Here is a 21,591-nt window from a genome sequence, read left to right as displayed (position 1 = left end):
TTGATATATAAAATTAAATCCTATTCGGGTGTTCTCCTGACACTCTGAGGCGGATCCAGGCCCACATGTTTCATATGTGGGCAGTCAGGCCTCCTGCTTAGAGGAACCCCACAATCGACTGCCCAAAACCCTAATCAGCCACACACTATGGCCTTTCCCCTTTCCCTCAGACTGTGGCCCAGGAAGGTAGGACCCTACCATTCCCATTCCATTCACAGAGCATAAACTATGGGAAAACTTCTCTGTCCTCCTATCTTCTAACTCATGTGGCCCCATTCCCTCACTCCAAAACCCACAACCATGCTGGTCTCACCCTGGCACTTCCCTTTCTCCCAAATGGGCCTAAGTTCAGGAAGCAAAGAGTAATAATAATTGGGTGCAGCAAGGTAATGAGCCATGCCACCTCAACCCTGCCCTCAACTTGGTCCTGGTTTTAGAAGGGTTGGCACAGGAAGAATTTAGTCCACTCCAAATAGATTTGTTAGATTTTTAATAAGAACATGGAATCCCAATCAGCCCTTCAACAAAATTAAAATACAGAAAGTAAAATTAAAAGTATTCTACAGTAAATGACTTTTATTAAAAAAAAAAAAAAAGTAACTGTGAATATATAAACAAGCCTGCAGGACACTACAGTACAGCTGGAGAGACAAGAGATACATTTCCCAATGTACCTATGGGCCAATGAATTCCACCATTTTCAAATAAATTCTTAATAAAACTCCAGTGAGTTGGAAAGTTTTGCTAAAAAATATTTCTGGACCAAAAAAAACCCCAAAACAAAACAAAAAACTCATGTTGGAAATCAAATCTTCCTTCCCATTTGGAAACTTACGATGAGTCCCAAGGGAACGCTGGTAATAGCTGAAAATGGTTCCTGGAGCCACCAGTGTGTGTATGCATGGAACATAACACAGCTCGGACATGACAAAGTTCTTTCTCAGATGACTGTTCCCTCAAGATAGGACTGAGATGGGAGGGGGAGAAAATAAAAGAATCCTAAAAAGCCAATTCTTTTAAATTCTGCTTTGGCTGATTTTGTGCTATAATGGGCAGCTGATTTCTAAAAATCATAGTTCTTCAAAGAGTTTTATTGAAAGGAAGACTAAATGTAATATGCCTTTCCTCATAAGCCAGGAAAACAACTGTGGTATTTTAAAAAGTCTAAAAATATCTACTTTCATGAAATAGTAACTATTTCACTACAAACCTATTTTTCACTAAATACACACGTTTCCTAATCCTGGAGCCTTCTGGGAAAAGCAGTGGGTTCTCCCTGGGTCCTGCAAGACTCCAGTGTTCACGGGAGAGTGTGGGGAATGGCTTCATCCCGTGTCCTGGAATGGGCCGCGTCAGAAGTCACGTGCAGAGACATTGTCAGGCTTCCACCAGACATGTTTAAGCAATTATCCCATACTTGTACCAGTTATGTAATCTCCCTACCTCCAAACACATTCCCACCTAACTAGGCACAAGAGAAAAAGAAAAGAAAGATGTGCCCACATTCCTGGTTTCCATGAATCTGAAATCACGACAATGTGCAGGAAAACCCAGCAGTATTTGGGCAATTCAGATTCCCAAAAAGGCCACACAGGATGGGGATGTGGCACCCTCGGCTTGGAGTCTGAAACTGCCATGTGTGAACAGTGCAACTTTCCTGTGTCAACCTTCAGTGTTGAGGCAGCGGAGAAAACAGTGGCTGGAGAGTTTGTAATACTGACCACACTGGTTCCGAGTGAAAGGCCTCTGCTCCAGCAGAGAATCTTGCCGTTCCCTGTATGTGTTGTGAGTGAAAGACCTGCTTCACAGGAGAGTTTGGAATTTCGCTGTGCCTAAGACCTTGCCAGTTTGGATTCATGAGCCTTGAGGGTGCCAACAGCATCTTTCACTGCGTGGTAAATGATGTTCTTCACCTGGAGAGAGCAATCAGCAGAGTCATGCTATGTTCTGCAAATGCAAATGTATGTTCTATACTGACTGTAAGCCCATTTGTTAATGAGGAAACTCTCAAACAAGGACTGTGCACTTTCCAAATCAATCCCCAAGACAATTTATAAGTTACATAGGATACAAAGTCTAAAATCAGAAAAGGTCTATAATCAGATGGATCATTTGAAAGGCTATCTACCTAATCGCCATCATCAATGTGCTTACTATGTGCTGGGCACCGTTGTTATGTCCTTCATATGGGTTCTCACTTAATCCTTACCATAATGCTATGAGGTAAATTCTATTATTATTCCTATTTTACAGATAGGAAACTAAGGTTCTATGGTTAAGAACCTTGCCTGAGGTCCCATAGCTAGTAAGAATGCACTGAAACAATAGTGGCAGTTAGGATCATGGGATTTTGTGTGTACGCATATATATGTTTTCTAATTTTTTTAAAAGGAACATGTATTACTTGTAAAGTAGGAAGATATGATAAAAGTTATTCAAATTAAGTGAACAGGCTAAAGAGATTTTATCAACAGCCGACATCAAGATTGTGGCTATTTCTGAGAGAAAGCGGGGAAATGAAATAGAGAACGGTATGTTGGAGCTTCAATTGCATTTATAATGTTTTATTTCTTAAACAGAGTGATGGGCACACAAGTTCCCCTTATGCTATTCTCTATTAATTTTTTTTTTGTATTAATTCAACAAGTATTTACTGAGTATCTGCTATGTGTCAGACATTATGCAAGGGAAAAGTAGTGAATACACAGTAAAATCCCTTAAACAGCTTACATTTTAACAGGGGTAGAAACAAACAGGTGAAATATACAGTAATGTCAGATAGTGAAAAATACTACAGAAAAAAAAAAAAGAAAGGGGATTGAGTGTGCTAGAGCAGGAATTGATGTTGTTATTCTAAATGGGGTGGGTGGTCAGGGAAGATCTTATGGATACAGTGACATGTTACAAGTAGAGACCTGAAGTATTATACCTACAATATCAATGTTATGATGCTTTGCAGAATAACTTTATGGTTGAACTTTTCCATACTTTTGAAAAAGGAACAGCAAAATAGATCAGACTCAGGGCTGAAGGTGACTGACTGTATCAGCAACTAAGAAAAACCTCCTCCAACCTGGTCCATCACTGACTAAAGAATGTACACCTAAGCCACATGTATGAAGGAGAAAAAGAGGCCACAAGTGCAAGGCCGGGAGAGGGCTTATTCAGATTGCTGAATTTCTGCCTGGAGAATCTTGCTTCCTGATTCTTTGTTCTTTTTATGCCGCTAAAGCACCCAACTGTATTAATAATGAAATTCTGCCCTTAAAAAGTTCCAGTCCATTTTAGGAACAGAGGAAAGATCTATAATCTGATTATCCAGAATGGATCTATGAAGGGAAACCATCTTCGCCCCTATGAATTAGATTCCTAGTGAATGGATTACAGTCCCTAGCAGGGCTCTAAGGAATTGAGTACGAACGGAAATCTACTTTGGGACAATACCCCTTCTCAGAAACATGCTTAGAACATACTACCACAGTGCTTTTCCCACCTGACTCGCAAAATCCCTTTAGTCAATTACTAAGACTGAAAACACTGTACCTCTCAAGGGGAAAGAAACAGAGAACTGGCATGCCAGAAACAATCAGGTTAAAAGACGAGTATTCTCTAAAAACAAACTGAAAAGGACTGACTAAATACTCCTGCAAGGAGGACTCCACACATCTCCCAGACATGATTTCCTTTAGTTATTTCTCCTTCACTGTTTGAGCTCCCAGAGAATGCCCTCAGAGAGGAGAATGTGCCTTCTGTGCATGTGAGTATGAGATGAGGGGCAGGGTGGGGGTGAAGGAGGAGTCATTTACCTGCAGTTTATCCTCATGGTTTGTATGAGTATTAGAGAGATGCCTGAATTCCTGGGTCAGGCGGAAACAGTGCTTTACGTGTTCTGGAGATACAAAGTCTTCTGCTACTTTTATGCAACTGTATAGATTGTGAACCTAGGGTCGGGGTGGGGAAGAAGGAGAGCAGAGGGAAAACATCAGGCTTTAGAGATTCAGTAACACATGGAAAACGTCCATGATATAGTTTTAAAAAATTATAGGAATACTATTATTCCACTTCTATAAAAACAACAAATGCAGAAAAATTGTAAGTGTAAATATATAAATAAAAGCAATAGTACGTACACAGAAAAGGGTCTAGAAAAATACACACCAGACTTAACAGTGGACTACCTCCGGGAAGGAAACTAGATTAGGAGGACAGGATAAGGAGACGGGAAAGGGGTGTGGGAAAGGTAGCTGAGCTGGGACTTTCACTTTAAAATTTTTATAATGAGGCACTTAAAACTTCAAGGAAGACAATTAAAAAGCAAAAAATAAATTACAGTGAAAGAGAAAGGAGCCTAATCTAGGCATTTATACTTCTTGCCAGATTAGCAAAAAAAGAAAAAACAAAGAAGCCAATGGAGCTGTTGAGCCCAATCCCTGGGTTGGCACTCACCTGGTGTGGGGCTCCAGCAGGTATGAAGACGGCATCACCCAGGAACTGCACGATGGCCCAGCCTTGCACACCATACTCCTCATAGAGTCGCTTACGGAGGGTCTGGTCCAGATACCAACTTTGGTCATGAATTGGGTCATGATCAGGGGGATTTTCTTGGCCTTGCTCTTCTCCAACCTAAAATCATAATGAAAACTCAAACAGGGCAAAATAAATAAATACATAAAAATTACAAACGGCATAAATCCAACTTGCTGTAGCAATGTCCCTAGTGGCAAAGCTTCTGCTTGATTCTATTCAACATCCTCTATGTGTAGATTCAGACCTTTAGAGCACTTCAACAAGAGGTACCACGCCAAGGGACTCCACATGAGAAACCCTGGACAAGCCATCTCAGATCTCAGATCCTTAATCTGTGAGCTGGGAACAGAGCCCACCCAGGGTCATACCTTTCGGAGCAGCTCCCGAATCTTTTCTGCATCCTTGGCTGCATAGATGTGCCACAAAGCACCTGGCTTCTCCTTCCCATCATGAATCCTCTGCTTTGTCACCTCATCAGCATCTCCCTCATCAATAGTCTTGAGTACTTCTGAAAAGAGCAACAGGACACTTTTCAATGTAACCATCCATTTCAGCATCTCTGAGCGAAGCAAAATATCCAATTTCAAATAAGAGTAGTCTCCACTACTCTCCAACTCTCTGAAGACATATAAGATAGAATGAAAGGATCAAAACTCATATACACAGGGAGAGTGACACTAAACCTTTGTTACTTAATAAAGCTTCCACATTTTTTGGAGGTACAGTTTTCCTTTAAACACATTTCCTGCTCCAACTCTATAGCCATAACAGCAGATTATTCCTGCTGCAAGTAAATGGGTTCTATATACTTTCTGAAGCCCTCTTCAAATTCCAGGATTCTGTGGATTCAAGCCCACAAAGCATAAAGCTTCTTGGGAATGTTAACAGGGTAGGTTTCTAATGCTTGTCTATTACAATCCCCTAAGACAACATAATGGAAGGATCTACAGGTGTGCAGCATCAAAAGCAAATGTGTGGCAGGAAATACACCAAGATATGATACTGATTATTCCTGGACCCTCAGATTTTGAATTATTTTCTTCTTTAAAATTTTCTACATTTAAAAAAATTTCCATAATGAGCACCTATTAATTTTAACACTGAGACGCTAGGGAGTGCAAATGCAGCAAAATATCACTTTTATGCTTCATTTCTGTGTGGGTGACCTGGCTTTTTCATCTGTGACCCCACTGATAGCCATGGTTAATCCAGCTGATGGGCCAAGTAAGCCGGTTTGCCCCTTCTTCCTCATGCTTCTTTGTGATGCTACACACTGAGGGGAAAAGGGCAACATTCCCAGTAAGATAATGACTCTGGACAAAGATACCAGTTTAACATTTTCTCTGCTAAAACTTCTTTGCATAGTGGTATCAACTATACATCAGGCTTGTAGAGACTTAAAAAGCCACTGGCATTGACTGAGGAAGAAGACATTCAATTCTACTCCAAGGCCATACTTCACCATCTTGAAGCAGTGGGTTCTAGAAATCGTACCTTCATCATGAGTACCCTCCCCGATGGGGATTCCAACATACACCATCACATTAACTGCATCAGACACATCCAAGTGAAGATTTGTTGTGCCAACTCTTCTATCTTCTGCAGTTATCAAACCTAAAGATAAAAGGAAGATATGCAAGGTGAAGGGGTCCTATTCTGAAGAATTCATAGAGAGCCTACAACTGAAAACATGCCCAAAGATGTTCTTAAATAAGTAACATTGGGAGAATGAAGTATATCTGGGCATCAAGAAATCACTCTCCTCATCTCTTTTCTACTGCTTTAAGAATGCTTTCTAGCTAGGTTAACACCATCATTAGCTTTAGCCACAGAACCCATTCCACCCCTAAAAGCTCCCTCTCCTTCAAAAGCAAAACATCTATGGGCATTAGTGACATTCAAATGAAGCTGCGCTTTCACAGTGACTTAGCATATTACTAGGACTTCACAATGAGCTGACTGGGTTACATGGTATCCAGACTTCTTCGCTGTTATTTTATCAAGTCTCTTAAAACTGAAAATTATGTCTTCTTGGCTAGAATTTTTGAGAGGAAATGTTCTAACTAATGGAGACATACAAGCTTATGGACTGGGCCCACACGAATGTTACACAAATCAACACAGCAAAAGCAAGCATACTCAAAACTATCCTGGATACTTTCAACTTCCCCAGCACCTATCACCAGCCTTCAGTCACCTCTATACATGACTCTAACCACAGATCTCACTCTATTGGTGAAATGAGAATAAAAAATAAACAAAAAACCACTGCTATCAAGTTGATTCTGACTCATAGTGACCCTACAGGACACAGCAGAACTGCCCCATAGGGTTTCCATGGAGTGGCTGATAGATTCGAACTGCTGACCTTTTGGTTAGCAGCTAAGCTCTTAACCACTGTGCCACCAGGGCTCCGAAATGAGAACAGTGCCCCAAATAGGCAATTCTGGCCTCTCCCTCATACCATAGGCATTGTACATCTTGGGGCCCAGATCGGGCCTGACAAAGTAGCTGGGCAGCCTAGAAGCAAGATTGAGCCTGCCATCTCGTTTGGTATATTCTGGTAGAGGAAGGTTCTCCATCAGATCTTCAAACCTACAAAAAGGCAGAAAAGATGACTTAGCTTGTTACAGGGGAAAAAAGTGAAGAGGCACAGTTCACTTTTCTGTGATTATCTCATGATGACTTTAACAAGGATCAAGTCTCTGAAGATGGCACATTAGTTTACTAACCTTGTTGGCATCATGTCTCGAAAATCTTCCCCAGGAGGCCAGTCCTTGAGTTTGAGCACCATTGGCTGCCCATCTTCTGACCTTAGTCGCTCTGGAAGATAGCAAGCACTGCCACAAACATCTGCTGGGTGGGCTGCTGCCTGATTTTCCAGTGACTAAAAGTTTTAGGAGACTAATCTCTTGTTTTCAGTCTTGTAAACCCCTGTAATTGATTAGGTAGACTTTTCCCTTCTTGCTGTACTTCTCCATCTCACAGGGATTCTAGCTCCTTCCTTGGAGTCAGAATGCTCCATATACCCCAGCTATGCTCTGGAAGCAATGTGATTACTATGCAGGCTACGTGTTCGGCCCCAGGAAAGAATGTTCCTCCCACAGAGAGGATATAATTTATAAAGCCGTTTCCAAGGGGCAGGGCTGGGTGTATACATGCTTACTTTGCAGTATGCTTTTACTGAACTAGATATCAAAGCTACTTACTGCATATGATCTCAAAGCCATCCCAGAAATCCCGAACTTTCACATCAGAAATTATAGCACAGTTCCTGCAGTTCACCAAGTCCACATCCTGGTCTCCAAATTCCTGGCTAAAGGCTTCTGGCTTCCAGAGTTCAGACTTGAGCTTTTTATGTACCCCTGAAACCAGCACTGGCTGTGGAAACAAAAGTATTCCAATCAGAGCCACTCAGGAAGTACTTTTAGCTCTAGGGTTAAGGGAGAGAACAGGAAGGGTTCCTAGGGACAAGTCTCTTCTCCTTCACACTGATCTATTGTTCCTTCCCAGTTTCATAATCTATGAATCTCAACATGTCAGCTAAAGCAAGTAGAAACTGTTTCTATTTTATTATTATACTTGATTCTCACCCTGAGGAGTATGCTATATAAATCACTTCTGCTGCCCTATCTGCTGTATCTACCACTCTTTTGAGGTAAGAGGACAAAAAAGCTGACAAATGCAACTTTAAGAACATTTCCTCAAGTTGAAAATGGAAAACTATCCAGACAATTCTATAACCTCCCTCCTCCTCAAGCACCTCCTGAAATATAAAAATCAGGGAGTGTTATCACACAAATTTGTGTGGCTTTGAAATATTTACCTAGAAAAGTACCAACCACTTCTACCCACCCTTGCTCCACCCTTGCAGGATTCTCCTGCAAAGTGTCATCAATGCTAGATCACCAACTAACAGGAATTTTAACTGCCCTTTTAAGAACAAGGAGCCCTGGTGGCACAGTGGTTAAGAGCTGGCTGCTAACCAAAAGGTTGGCAGTTTGAAACCACCAGCCGCTCCTTGGAAACCTTATGGGGCAGTTCTGCTCTGTCCTATAGGGTCGTATGAATCAGAATTGACTCAATGGCTACAGGCTACAGGTTTAAGAACAAAGAGCTATACAGTTTAGAAATAAAAGGATCCACAATGTAGTTTTAAGACTCTTTTTGGTTTTTAAAAATCCAAGACAACTCCAAGTAGCAAGGCTGTCCACCAGAAATTAGTTACTATGTCTAAACCCAGAGAGACCTAGAACTATCCTGGTAGCTGTGGTCAGCAGGAACACAGAAAGATAGCTGGCCATGGGAACTATCTGTTCTTTCTTACCTGGCCTTGCTTCCAACATTCCCGGAAGATCTTCCAATTGTTTTTGTTGCTGGGGTCATGGAGACACAGAAGCCTCCCATCACAGAGCCAGGAGTGAGAAGTATGGGGGTCTAGCACATTTAACCCCATTACCATCTCCTTCACTTCCTTTTGGGTATCAGTCAAGTTACAGGCCCGTTTTGCAGCATCTGAGGTTTTCTTATTTTCTACCACTGAGGCAATGATGTGGTCAAGGAAGTTGGGTAGGCTGGCCTTGCTCTTCACTCCCTGCCAGACACAAATCCACCAGGTAAGCTTGACTGAGGCACCATGAGAAGAGCATTAAAAAAACAAACAAACCTGTCTAACAGCTGCCATTCACAAGGAGTTCTGACCTATCTGATTAAATTCTCTATTTAAATGTCCTTTATAATGGGGGGGTGGGGTGGGGTGTCCTTATCCTTCCCTATCCTTCACCTTCTGCCTTATGTTTATGAAAGACAAGTATAGAAAGATCCCCTGTGCCTCAAGATATTTGAGATCTAAAAAATATCTTTGCATTCAGTTCTATATTAACCATTTGCAAGTAGATTTCAGGATCACAAAATGCTATAACTGAGTGAAAGACGTAATTTAGTTTGCATGTTCAAGGGATACACTATTTTAATTAAGTAACTGAAGTGATTTATCAAGGCAGTGGTTTTCTACCAGGCTGTATACCCCAATAAAGGGGAGTACCAGAGTGTCCAGGAGGAGTGTACATTCTAAAAGCAATGTTCCATCCCTTAATTCTTCTCTTACTACTACCCCACGGAGAATCTCTCATCTGCTCCAGCTGATAAGAAAGCTCACGCCCAGAGATGAAAGTGACATATCTAAGCTCACAAAACCAAAGGAGGTATGGAGCGTCTGTAAACATGATAATCCTATGCCTGAAGTATCACTAATCATCATCTCTATAAGATACATGTAATCATGTAACATCCTGGGAAAATTAAAAAAGAAAACTGGGGGTAGAACAAGTATAAACAAAACAGAGCCCAAGTAATTGCTTTTTTAAAAAGTCACTTATCCAAAAGTGAAATAACCCAGATTGTACAGTGCTCAGCAACCCATAGTTCACATTTTGGCTCTTAATCATAGACTGAATAGAATGAGAAAGATGTTTATGTACTTCTATGAAATGATCTCTAAGATACAAAAGCTGAAAACCAGAAAAGGTGCAGAACATTTTGCAAAAAAAGGGCAAAAATACATATACATGTGGTTATCTCTGAAAAGGACACTCAATAACCACTGGTGACCTCCAGAAAGGGAATGGGTAGCCAGGAGACAGGGGCAGGAAGGAGATTTCTCACTATAAACTCTTGTGTATCTTTTAAATTTTGTACCTTATGAATTCATTCACTCAATAAATGTTTATTAGACATCTACTATGTATTAAACACTGTGGTCCTAGGGATACAGCAGTGAATAAAACAGTAAAAAATCTCTGCCTTTAAGGTGAGGAGAGAGAGACAATAAGTAAAACATATAGTAGTGAGTGCTATGAAAAAAAATTAAACAGAGAAAACAAATATGTGTGGAGAACGGGAGTGGAATGGACTTTCAAAAATAGTGATCTAACAAGGCTTACTCAGGTGACATTTCAGTAGGTGACATTACTCAGGACAGGAAGCTGATGATGAAGCAAGCCATATGTTTATATGGGAAAAAGAATCCTAGGTGGAAAAAATGACAAGTGCAAAGGCCCTGAAGAGGGAGCATGCCTAGCCATGTTCAAGCAACAGCAAGGAGGTCTGCGTGGCCGGAGCAGAGTGAACATGAGGGAAGTAGTCGCTGAGGTCAGAGAGATGAGGCAAAGAGGATCAAACAGGGTTAGGGCCTTGTGACTCTACTTATATTATGAGAGAGATAGGAAGCCCTCAGAAGATTTTAGGCAAGGGTGACATGATCTGTTAGAGGATGTGATGTCAGTACTGTCAGCTTTGGGAACACAGTTGGGCTCCGGGGTTGCTACTACTGCAGTTCCTCTTCCAGCTGAGAAGATGGTTTTGTTTCCAGAAGAGGCATAGTAGCATTCTACCTGCTGTGTTAGAACAAACTGTATAGAGGAAAAGGGCAGAAACAAGAGGCCTGTAAGGAGGTTACTGCAAAAATTCAGTCAAGAGATGCTGGCTCAAACCAGATGGGAAGTAGTAGAGCTGATGAGAAATGGGTGGATTCTGAATACATTCTGAAGATCAAACTGAAAGGATTTGCTGACACATTCAATGTAAAATGTGAGGGAAGAGAGTCCCAAATGACTCCAAGACTATTGGCACAAGCAATTGGAATGATGGAGACGCCACTGACCAAGAGAGGGCAACTAAAGGAAGAGCAGGTTTATGGGCAGAAGATCAGTAGTTTGGTCTTAGATATGTTAGGTTTGAGATGTCTAATAGAAATCCAAGAAAATATAATACAAATGCACTTACGAGGTAAAAAATAATAAAGGACTGTCTGCTACTGTCAAGAAAAAAAGTGATCAATGTAGTAACTTTTCCACAGATGATTGAAAAATTTCAATGTCTCAATTCCTACTGACTTCCTAACATGGGAACAAAAAGTTCACTACCTTAAAAGGATCTCAAGCATTCCCAAACTTAATGTAAAGAGAGATCTTGTCAACCAGACAGACAGTGCAGAGAACACAAATCACCCATGTACCCTCTAACCCAGTTATCAGATCTCTGATAGTATCTTTTCACAGAAAAGCAGCACAAGCTGGAGTTGCAGAGAGGACACTTACTGCTGAAGATGTAGAGAAGACCGGGGGGAAGGGTATGCCTGTGTCCAAGGGGGTTTGAGGAAGCTTTCCAGGCCCGGAGTGAAGGAGGTCTCGAAGGCTAGAGCCTTCGGTTTTGTTGTTGGAGGCAGTGGGACCCAGTAACAGACTGTTAAAAAGCTTTGGAGTCAACGGAGAGACCTTTGCAGTGGAGTTGAACGAATCCAGCCCAAAGGGTGAATGAGACTCTTTATTGAGCACCGACCTCAGGGACCCTGCTTCTGTAAGAACATAACCGGGAATAGCATTAGGCAAAACAAAGAATACCCAGCAGGCAACTGACTCCTAAAAATCAGCCAAGTGGGAAGGAGGAAAGACTCTCTTCTCTTCCCTGCACCCCAAACTATACTGTTGGGCTGGGTCAAGCCTGACCAGCTATGAATCTGGGAGGTATCACGGCCAAAGGGAGGCTTTCCTACTTCTTCCATTCTGTTCTAGATCTTGATTTCAGACTTCTTTATGTTCCCATCCATCTTTCATCTCTCTCACTTCTAAGTCAACATTTCTTCAAGTAGGTCTCCAGAATACTCATACTGGATCACCTGGAGTACTTGTTAAAAATGGAGATTCTTTTTTTTTTTTTAATTGTGCTTTAGGTGAAAGTTTATAGTTCAAGTCAGTTTCTCACACAAAAATTTATACACACATTGCTATGTGACCCTATCTGCTCTCCCTATAACGGGACAGCACACTCCTCCTTTCCACACTGGATTTCCCATGTCCATTCAACAAGCTCCTATTCCTTTTTGCCTTCTCATCTTGCCTCCGGACAGGAGCTGCCCATTTAGTCTCATGTATCTACTTGAGCTAAGCAGCACTCTCTTCACGAGTATCTTTTTATGTCCCATAGTCCAGTCTAATCTTTGTCTGAAGTGTTGGCTTCGGGAATGGTTTCAGTTCTGGGCTAATCGAGAGTCTGGGGTCTTCCGGGGTCTCTCCAGTCTCAGCCAGACCATCAAGTCTGGTCTTTTTACTAGAATTTGAGTTCTGCATCCTACTTTTCTCCTGCTCCGTCAGGGACTGTCTGCTGTGTTCCCTGGCAGGGTGGTCACTGGTGGTAGCCGGGTACCATCTAGTTCTTCTGGTCTCAGGCTGATGGAGTCTCTGGTTTATGTGGCCTTTCTGTCTCCTGGGCTAATATTTTCCTTGTGTCTTTGGTGTTCTTCATTTTTCTTTGCTCCAGGTGGATTGGGACCAATTGATGCATCTTAGATGACCATTTGCTAGCTTTTAAGACCACAAATGCCACTCAAAAAATGGAGATTCTTGATTTAATAGTTCTGGGTGGGGCACAAGAATCTGCATATTAACAGATTCCCCAGGTGATTCCTCTAAGTCTAGCTCTCAATGCTGGCTGCGTAACAGAATCATCTGGGAAGCTTGTTAAAAACCCTGTATCAAATCTAAGGAGGACTTGGGTAGGGCCAGGCATGTGCCTTTTTTGAAAAAGCTCTACTTCTAGAAAGAAGTTGAAAGAGATTCCTTCATTTTATGTGATCAGCCAGAGAAAGCAAGTAGCATGTTTCATAAATGTGGATGGTAATGTGTGAGTTGAAGAGTCCCACAATAACCCACAGGCCAGGCAGAGGCTTGTGTTTATCTCACCTTTCGTTTCTTCTTTAGCCTTCTGAGTCGCTAAATCCGCCAACCAGTGCAGGGCAGAAGAGGGTGGGGCTGTGTCAGGGCAGGGGGGCCTGATGGCTTTTGGCTCACTACTGCTACTTGATGCTGAACTGTCTGCTTTCAGAGGTTCTTCAGGTCTGACGTCAGTGCCATCAGCTTTGGGAACATGGTCAGACTCTGGAGTTGTTACCACTGCTGTTCCTCCTCCCCCTGAGAAGGTGGTTTCATTTCCAGAAGAGGCACTAGGGTTTACGCTAGGAAGCTAAAACACAGAAGGCCAATATGGTTAGAGTGCTGTCCTGAGGTAGGAAAAATAAAATCCAAACAGTAATGGCTGCTGACACTAAATAGCTCTGGGAAAAACAATATGAAACTGTCCTATACACTTCTATTTCATGCAGTTGTTCATTCATTCAACATATATTTATTGACTTCTACAATGTGCCAGAAACTATGTTAGGTTTGTGGAAAAAGCAGTAAAACTTGAACTTTATAGTCTAAAATAAAACCGGGCTTTTGTTTAGCATGCCTGAGACTCAATTTCCTTAATGGTAAATTGGCAATGATAACGTGACCTCATAGAATTTCTCTGAGGATTAAATGAGACTGCATATGTAAAGGGCTTAGCATCGTGTCTGGCACCCAAAAATGCTCAATAAATGTTTATTATTTTATTACTGAATTTTCCAAATGACTAGCTATAGTATGTCAACTCTACTGAAAATATATCTTCAGATCCCTGGACTATATCCATGGTCCAGACTGACCATGTATTAGTAGTGTTCCTAGAAGGGCCTCCAAATGTAAGCAGTTGTTTGTTTTTTTAACAACCGGTTGTTCAAAATAGTCCTTATCAAATTGGACTGACCTCGCCTCTGACATAGCAATAAGAAAACCACTGCCTCTCTCTAGAGGCATGGGACTGCTTTCAGAGTAGAATGAAAGAAGGCCCAACTTAGTGGGCCAATCTCCATATTTCTGTCCTCTGTGTCTACGATGACCCCAGTAACAGGGACTAAGCACACAGAGAGGAATGAGAAGACCAACAGTGTTTCCAGTAACTTTTTCTATACTCTTCACCCACTCAAGGAGCCTGAGGTAGAAATCTTGACAGGATGAAAAGAATCTCTTGGTGTTACTTATCAGCCAAACTTGAAACAATTTAATGATGCATGAAGATAAGCCTGTGCCAGTCAGGGGGAATTAAAATCCCTTGAGTAACTCTTTTGAGGTCCTCTTTAGAAAGGCTAAGGAGCCTGGTGGTGCAGTGGTTAAAAAGCTCGGCTACTAACTGAAAGGTCAGCAGTTCAAATCCACTAGTCACTCCTCAGGAGAAAGGTGTGGCAGTCTGCTTCCGTAAAGATTACAACCTTGGAAACCCTATGGGCAGTTCTACTCTGCCCTATAGGGTCGCTTTCAGTCGGAACTGACTTGATGGCAATGGTTTTCTAGAAAGGATATAGCGCCTGGGACAACAGAGATGATAATGAGGCATTTCCTAGTACCAAGAACTTAAGCTTCACTCATAGCTATACCCCCACACACCACTTCTACCTGTGACATCCCATTGGTGACAGCAGGTCTTAATACAGATTTGTTTTGCCGACTAATACAAGGGCAGTTTGCTTTAATTCCCCACTTGCCCCGGGCAGCATGTACCATGTCTCCAATATTGTAAAGAGCTGGAAAAAAAGATAACAATAATAACAACATCAGAATGCTTGTATGTGCCAGCTATTGTGCTAAGGACCTTATATACATTATCTCCTCAATCCTTACCACATTTTAATGAGATAGCTGCTTTTACCCTTAATTTCTGATAATGAAACTGAAGTTCAGAGAAGTTAGGTCATTTGTTCAAGTACGTGTAGTTGGTATATGGAAGTACTAAGACTTTAACCCAGGTATATCTAGCCCTAAAGTTCCGTGCATTTTGAACTACTAAGCTACACTCTTTCCTTCCTTTAGTAAACATTAACAAGGTGTCCTCCAGGAGAAACTCTAGGGGTAGATTCCTTAATGTTCAAGAGTATGTACAAATTAATGGAGTTGTACATTTGAGATTTATGTACCTAAGTGATACCTAAAAAAAAAAAAGGAAACAACATGAGAGCAATGTAAATTTAACACAAACATTTAACCAACGCTTGGACCAGCAGGCAGCAGGTATCCTACCACTGCACACAGGTAGTCTTTCTGCTTAAAAGCACTGAGGTATAGAGCTTCCAGGTGGTGCTCCCTAAAGCCTTCTTAAGTGGAGGAAAATACAGGCAATAGTTGAACAGATGGAGCCCTGGTGGCACAGTGGTAAAAGCGCTTCACTGCTAACGAAAAGGTCAGCAGTTCGAAACCACCAGTGGCTACGTGGGAGAAAGATGTGGCAGATTTACAGCTTTACAAACCCTACGGGGCAGGTCTACTCTATCCCATAGGGTCCCTATGAGTTGGAATAGACTTGGCAGCAGTGGGTTTGGTTTGGTTTGGAGTTGAGCAGATTCACCACCTTCAATGCATGTATGTTAATGTACAAGCCTGGGCACATATTTTCTGGAGGAATCACTGAAGGAAGTGGGATTGTGACATAAACACGTCTATCCTACTGTTAAGCTGTCTTCCTCATGAATTCAAGAGATCTGATTTCATTCATTCAGATTTTTAGAAGCCTAAAACGAGAGGTCTTTATGGAAGCCTAGAAACTGGCTTTTTCCATTCTGGTTCTGCCTACCATAGGAATGTGAAATGATATCTGGCAAAGTGACCAGCCCCTGTGACCAAAGGGAGAGCAGAGTATGCAGCGGTAGCGTGCAATCTAACACACATCTAAATATCCAGATCCTTACAGAAATCTGGTAAGACTTAAAAAAAATCAGGATGAGATAAACCATTACACCAAATTTTATGGTATGTGAATTATATCTCAATTAAAAAATTTATTTTCTTCAACGAACCTTAAAAAGGAAATTCCTTACCTGTGCCAGGGATGATCTGTGTGGGCATGAGGTTCTCTGGCTCATGGGACTGCCCCTTCGCACACTTCAACCAGGAGAAAACCTCTTCATCACCCATCTCCTCTGTCTCTGAAACAGAAATGATTTCACTTGTTTTATGAGGGTCACGAGGTGTAGTCCTACCAGTAAGTGGGAGTTTCAGAACTAATCCTAAAGGTCAATTTTCTCTTTGAACAAAGAAGACAACAGTTAATTTTTTTTAAAATCAGCTTTATCGAGGGACAATTTACATACAGCAAATTCAAGAATTTAAAGCATGCACTTCAGTGAGTTTCCACAAATGTATACAGTTGTGTAAACACTACCACAATCATGATATGGAACATTTCCACCCCCCCATCTCAGGTTCCTTCAAGCCCTTTTTAGTCAATACTCTTTCCTCCCCACCTGGCCACCACTGATCAACTTTCTAATACTGAAGTTTTGTATTTTTTAGAATTTCATATAAATGGATTCTATATAGTCATTTGTATCAGGCTTCTTTTATTTAGCATAATTTTTTGAGATTCATCCATAATGTGTATATCAGCAATTCATTCCTTTTTATGGCTGAGTAGTATTCCATAGTATAGATGTACCACAATTCCTTTACCCCATCCATCAGCAGATGGACATTTTGATTTTTTCCGATTTCTGGCTGTTATGAATAAAGCTACTATAAATATTCACGTACAAGTATTTATGTAAACATGCTTTCAGTTCTCTTGGTTAAATACCCAGGAGTGGGATGCTGGGTAATATGGTTAAGTACATGTTTAACTTTATAAGAAATGGCCATACTGTTTTGCAAAGTGACTATACCAGTTTATATTCCTACCAGCAATGTTTAAGAGTTATAGTTCCTCCACATCCTTGTCAACACATGGTACTGTCAGTTTTTTAAATTTTAGCCATTCTAATGGATATGCAGTGGTAACTCATTATAGTTTTAATTTGCATCTCCTTAATGACTAATGACAGAATTTTTCATGTGCTTATTTGCCATTCATGTAACTTCTTTGGTGAAGTATCTGTTTAAATCTTTTGCCCATTTTAAAACTGAGTTGTTTGTCTTCCTGTTATTGAACTGCACAAGATATTTATAGATTATAGATACAAGGCCTTTGTTTAGCAAATATGTGATTGACAAATATTTTCTCCCAGTCTGTGGCTTGCCTTTTTATTCTCTTAACAGTCTTTTTTTTTTTTAATTTATTTTATTGTGGTGAAATATATATAACAAAAAGTTTACATTTTAACTATCTTTAAGTGTACAATTCAGTGATGTGAATTATATTCACTATGTTGTGCTACATCACTATGATCCATTTTTCAAAGTTTTACATTACCCCGAACAGAAACTCAGTACCCCTTCAGCATTAACTTCCATTATCTCCTCCCCTCAGCCCCTGGTAACTACTAATAAACTTTTGTCTCTATGCATTTGATTATTCTCGATATTTCATATAAGTGGGGTCATATACTATATGTCCTTTTGTGTCTGACTTATTTCACTCAGCATAATGTTTTCATAACGTTTTGGTTGAGGGAAGACCCTCAACGAGATGGATTCACCAATGGCTCCAACAATGGCCTCAAACATAGAAACGACTGTGAGGATGCACAGAACTGGGCAGGGTTTCATTCTGTTGTACATATGGTCGTTATGAGCTGGAACTGACTCAACAGCACCCAACAACGTTTTCAAGGTTTACCCATGTTACAGCATGTTTCAGAACTTCATTTCTCTTTATGGCTGAATAATATTCTATTGTATGTATGTATCACATTTTGTTTATCCATTCATTCTTTGAAGGACATTTGGGCTGTTTCCACCTTTTGGCTATTGTGAACAGTGCTGCTATGAATATGTGTGTACATGTCCCTGATTTTAAGTCTCTTGGGTCCATACCTAGAAGTGGAATTGCTTGGTGATACGGTGTTATGGATTGAATTATATCTCCCAAATATATGTGCTGAAATCCTAAACCCTATACCTGTGAATGTGACCCTGTTTGGAAATAGTTTTTTTGTTATGTTAATGAGGACATATAAAATAAGGTAGGCCCTAAACCTAATCCTTTCTGAGTAGTGTCTTATAAAAAGTGCAGAACAGACACAGTGACACACAGGGGAAAGACAGACACAGTGCAAAAATACATCTACAAGTAGCCAAGGAACGCCCAGGGCTACCAACAAGCAAGGACCCTCCCTTAGATCTAATACCCTGATTTGGACGTCTAGCCTCCAAAACTGAGACAATAAATTTTGTTCTTTAAAGCTACCCACTTGTGACAGTTTTTATTACAGCAGTACTAGGTAACTAAGACATATGGTAATTCCATGCTGAGGAACGAACTAACTTTTTTCATAGGAGTTGGACCATTTTACATTATCACCAGCAATGCACAAGGGTTCCAATATCTTCACATCCTCACCAACACTTGTTAGTTTCTATGCTTTTGGTAAGAGACATCCTAAAGGATGTGTAGTGATATCCATTTTGGTTTTGATTCACATTTCCCTAATGATGAATGAGGAGCCCTGGTGGAACAGTGGTTAAGAGCTCGGCTGCTAACCCAAAAGTTCGGCAGTTCAAATCCACCAGCCACACACTTGGAAATCCTATGGGGCAGTTCTACTTTGTCCTATACGGTTGCTATGAGTTGGAATCAACTCGATGGTAACGTTTTTTTTTTTTTAAGTTAATGATGAATGAGGAGTCCTGGTGACACAGTGGCTAAGAGCTCAGCTGCTACCCAGAAGGTCAGTGGTTCCAACCCACCAGCCCTCCAGGGAAGAAAGATGTGGCAGTCTGCTCCTGTAAAGATTATAGTCTTGGAAACCCTACAGGGCAGTTCCACTCTGCCCTACAGGGCTGCTATGAGTCAGAATCGACTCGACAGCAGTGGGTTTGTTTTTTTGGTTTAATGACTAATGCCTTGAGTATCTTTTCATTTGCTTATTAGCCATTTATATTTTCTTTGGAGAAATATCTATTCAAGACCTTTGCCCATTTTTTCACTGCAATGTTTTTTTAAATGTAGTTCTTTATATATCCAGAATACTAAACGCTTATCAGATATATGGTTCCCAAATAATTTCTACCATTCTGTAGGTTGTCTCTTTACTCTCTTGATAGTCTTTTGATGTATAAAAAATTTTCATTTTGACAAAGTCCAGTTTATCTATATTTTCTTTTGTTCCTTCTTGCTTTGGGGGTCAACAGTGTTTTTTGGAAGGGCAAAAATTTTTACTTTTGATGATAGTTTTTCTTTTTCTTTTTGTGTTCTAAGAAATATCTGCCTAACCCAAATATCTGCCTAAACCAAGGACACAAAGATTTTTCTCCTACAATTTTTTCTCAATGTCTTATAGTTTTAGCTCTTTTGGCTAGACCTATGAGCCACTTAATTTTCACATAAGATGTAAGGTAAAGACAGAGGTTCATTTTTTTCTTCAAATACGGATGTGCAATTGTTCCAATATCATTTGTTGACAGGATTACTCTTGTTGTTAAAAAATAACAGTATTTAACAACAGTATTTACATGTAACCTATGCACATTCTCCCATATACTTTAAATCATCTCTAGATTACTTATAATGCCTAATACAATGTAAATATTATGTAAATAGTTGTTTCATCACAAATGAAGACTTGCTCTGGCAGGTAGCCTTTCTCTTCTATGAGTTTCTTGAGCTCTTCTGGGGACGCTGACACTGCCTAGGCATCAGCTGATGTCGACTCTCCCGTGATCTTTTAAATTCTTGAGGCTGTAGCACTTTACATAGCTAGCCAGCCATCCCTTACTAGCCTGAAACTCCTTTCTCTTGCTCTCCTCAATACCCTCATACTTAGCCTTTGAGGGATTGCTTTGACCACTTAAGATGTGTAGGTTATGTGTAAATACTACGCCATTTTATATAAGAGACTTGAGCATCCTCGGATTTTGGTATCTGTGGGGAGTCCTTGAACCAATCCCCCTTGGATACTGAGGGATGACTGTATATAGATTTCTGTACGTTTATTTTTTACCTTGCAACCTTGTTAATATCACTTCTTAGTTCTAATAGCCTTTTTGTAGATTTAAGATTTTCTACATAGAGGATCATGTCATCTGTGAACAAAGAGCATTTTACTTTTCTTTCCAGTCTGTGTGCCTTTTATTTCATTTTACTTGTCATATTTCTTTGTACTGACTAGGACCTCCAGTATAATGCTGAATAGAAGTTGTGAAAGTGAACATTCTTGTTTTGTCCCTGATCCTAGGGGTAAAGATTCAGTCTCTCCCATTAAGTATGATGGTCTTATCTATACCTAGTTCAGTGTTTCTCAACGTGTACATTTCTTTGTTGTTGTTGTTAAGTGCCATCAAGTCAATTTTGGCTCAGCAACCCCATGTGACAGAGTAGAACTGCCCCATAGGGTTTTCTTTATCATTCTCCTAAGCAGCATTTTTAGATTTTTTGTAATTACACTCCCCATCCCATAAAATTTTAATACCACAGATATAATATATATCTGTTTATGTACTGTGTGGTCCTTTGGAAAGGCACACGCCATTTTAATACCTAAAACTTTTCTGTGCCCTAAGAACCAATCACCCCTGTTGAGAATGCATTACTTCGTTTGTTGAGAATTTCAACAAATGATTTTTCCGCATTTCTTGAGATCATATAGTTCTTTTTTAGTCTATTAATATAGTAGATTGCATTGATTGATTTTCACATGTTAAACCAAGCTTTCATTCATGGGAAAACCTGATTTGGTCATAATGTATTGTCTCTTTTTTATGTATCTCTGGACTTAAATTTATTTAAATTTTATTAAAGATGTATGTCTATGTTCATGACAGATATCAGGTCTATAGTTTTCTTGTAATGTCTTTATCTAGTTTTGATTTTAGGGTAATGCTGGCTTCATAAAATGAGCTGGTAAGTGTTCTCTCTGATTTTCTGAAAGAGTTTATATAAAACTGGTATTATTTCTTCCTTAAATGTTTGGTATACCTTACCAGTAAAGCCATCTGGGCCTGAAATTTTCTTTGTTGGAAGGTTTTTTAAACTACAAATTTAATTTCTCTAAAAACATAAGGTTATTCAGGTTATCTATATCTTCTTGAGGAAACTCTGATGGTCTGTCTTTCAAGGAATTTGTTCATTATATCTCAGATGTCAAATTTACCAGCAGGAAGTTGTACATAATATTACCTTGTTAACCATTTTTTAATAAGGAGCCCTGGTGGTACAGTGGTTAAATGCTCAGCTGCGAACTGAAAAGTCGGTTGTTTGAACCCACCAGCCACTCTTAAACATGTG

At 40.3% G+C, this 21,591-nt stretch overlaps 1 protein-coding gene across 5 annotated transcripts in view; it reads right to left on the bottom strand.

The window, feature by feature from the left end:
* Positions 1-473: 473 nt before the first annotated feature.
* The window catches only part of KDM3B (lysine demethylase 3B), a 70,055-nt gene continuing 48,937 nt past the window's right edge, over positions 474-21,591 (bottom strand). For 4 of the 5 annotated variants that reach the window (XM_004381041.2, XM_023735579.1, XM_023735581.1 and 1 more), the window contains 13 exons: positions 16,253-16,360; positions 14,838-14,965; positions 13,266-13,545; positions 11,625-11,881; positions 8,855-9,121; positions 7,737-7,908; positions 7,260-7,350; positions 6,992-7,122; positions 6,022-6,141; positions 4,896-5,035; positions 4,447-4,623; positions 3,807-3,941; positions 474-1,913 (listed from right to left, as the gene is read on the bottom strand). In XM_004381041.2, coding sequence (XP_004381098.1) covers positions 1,833-1,913; positions 3,807-3,941; positions 4,447-4,623; positions 4,896-5,035; positions 6,022-6,141; positions 6,992-7,122; positions 7,260-7,350; positions 7,737-7,908; positions 8,855-9,121; positions 11,625-11,881; positions 13,266-13,545; positions 14,838-14,965; positions 16,253-16,360 — 2,087 coding nt within the window. In that variant the 3' untranslated portion in view covers positions 474-1,832. The remainder of the gene's footprint in view (positions 1,914-3,806; positions 3,942-4,446; positions 4,624-4,895; positions 5,036-6,021; positions 6,142-6,991; positions 7,123-7,259; positions 7,351-7,736; positions 7,909-8,854; positions 9,122-11,624; positions 11,882-13,265; positions 13,546-14,837; positions 14,966-16,252; positions 16,361-21,591) is intronic. The other variant, XM_023735580.1, reaches the window with a different exon arrangement.

The sequence above is a fragment of the Trichechus manatus genome, unplaced genomic scaffold (assembly GCF_000243295.1).
Source record: "Trichechus manatus latirostris isolate Lorelei unplaced genomic scaffold, TriManLat1.0 scaffold00080, whole genome shotgun sequence".
Lineage (NCBI taxonomy): Eukaryota > Metazoa > Chordata > Mammalia > Sirenia > Trichechidae > Trichechus > Trichechus manatus.
This window is presented reverse-complemented; position numbering and strand designations above follow the sequence as displayed.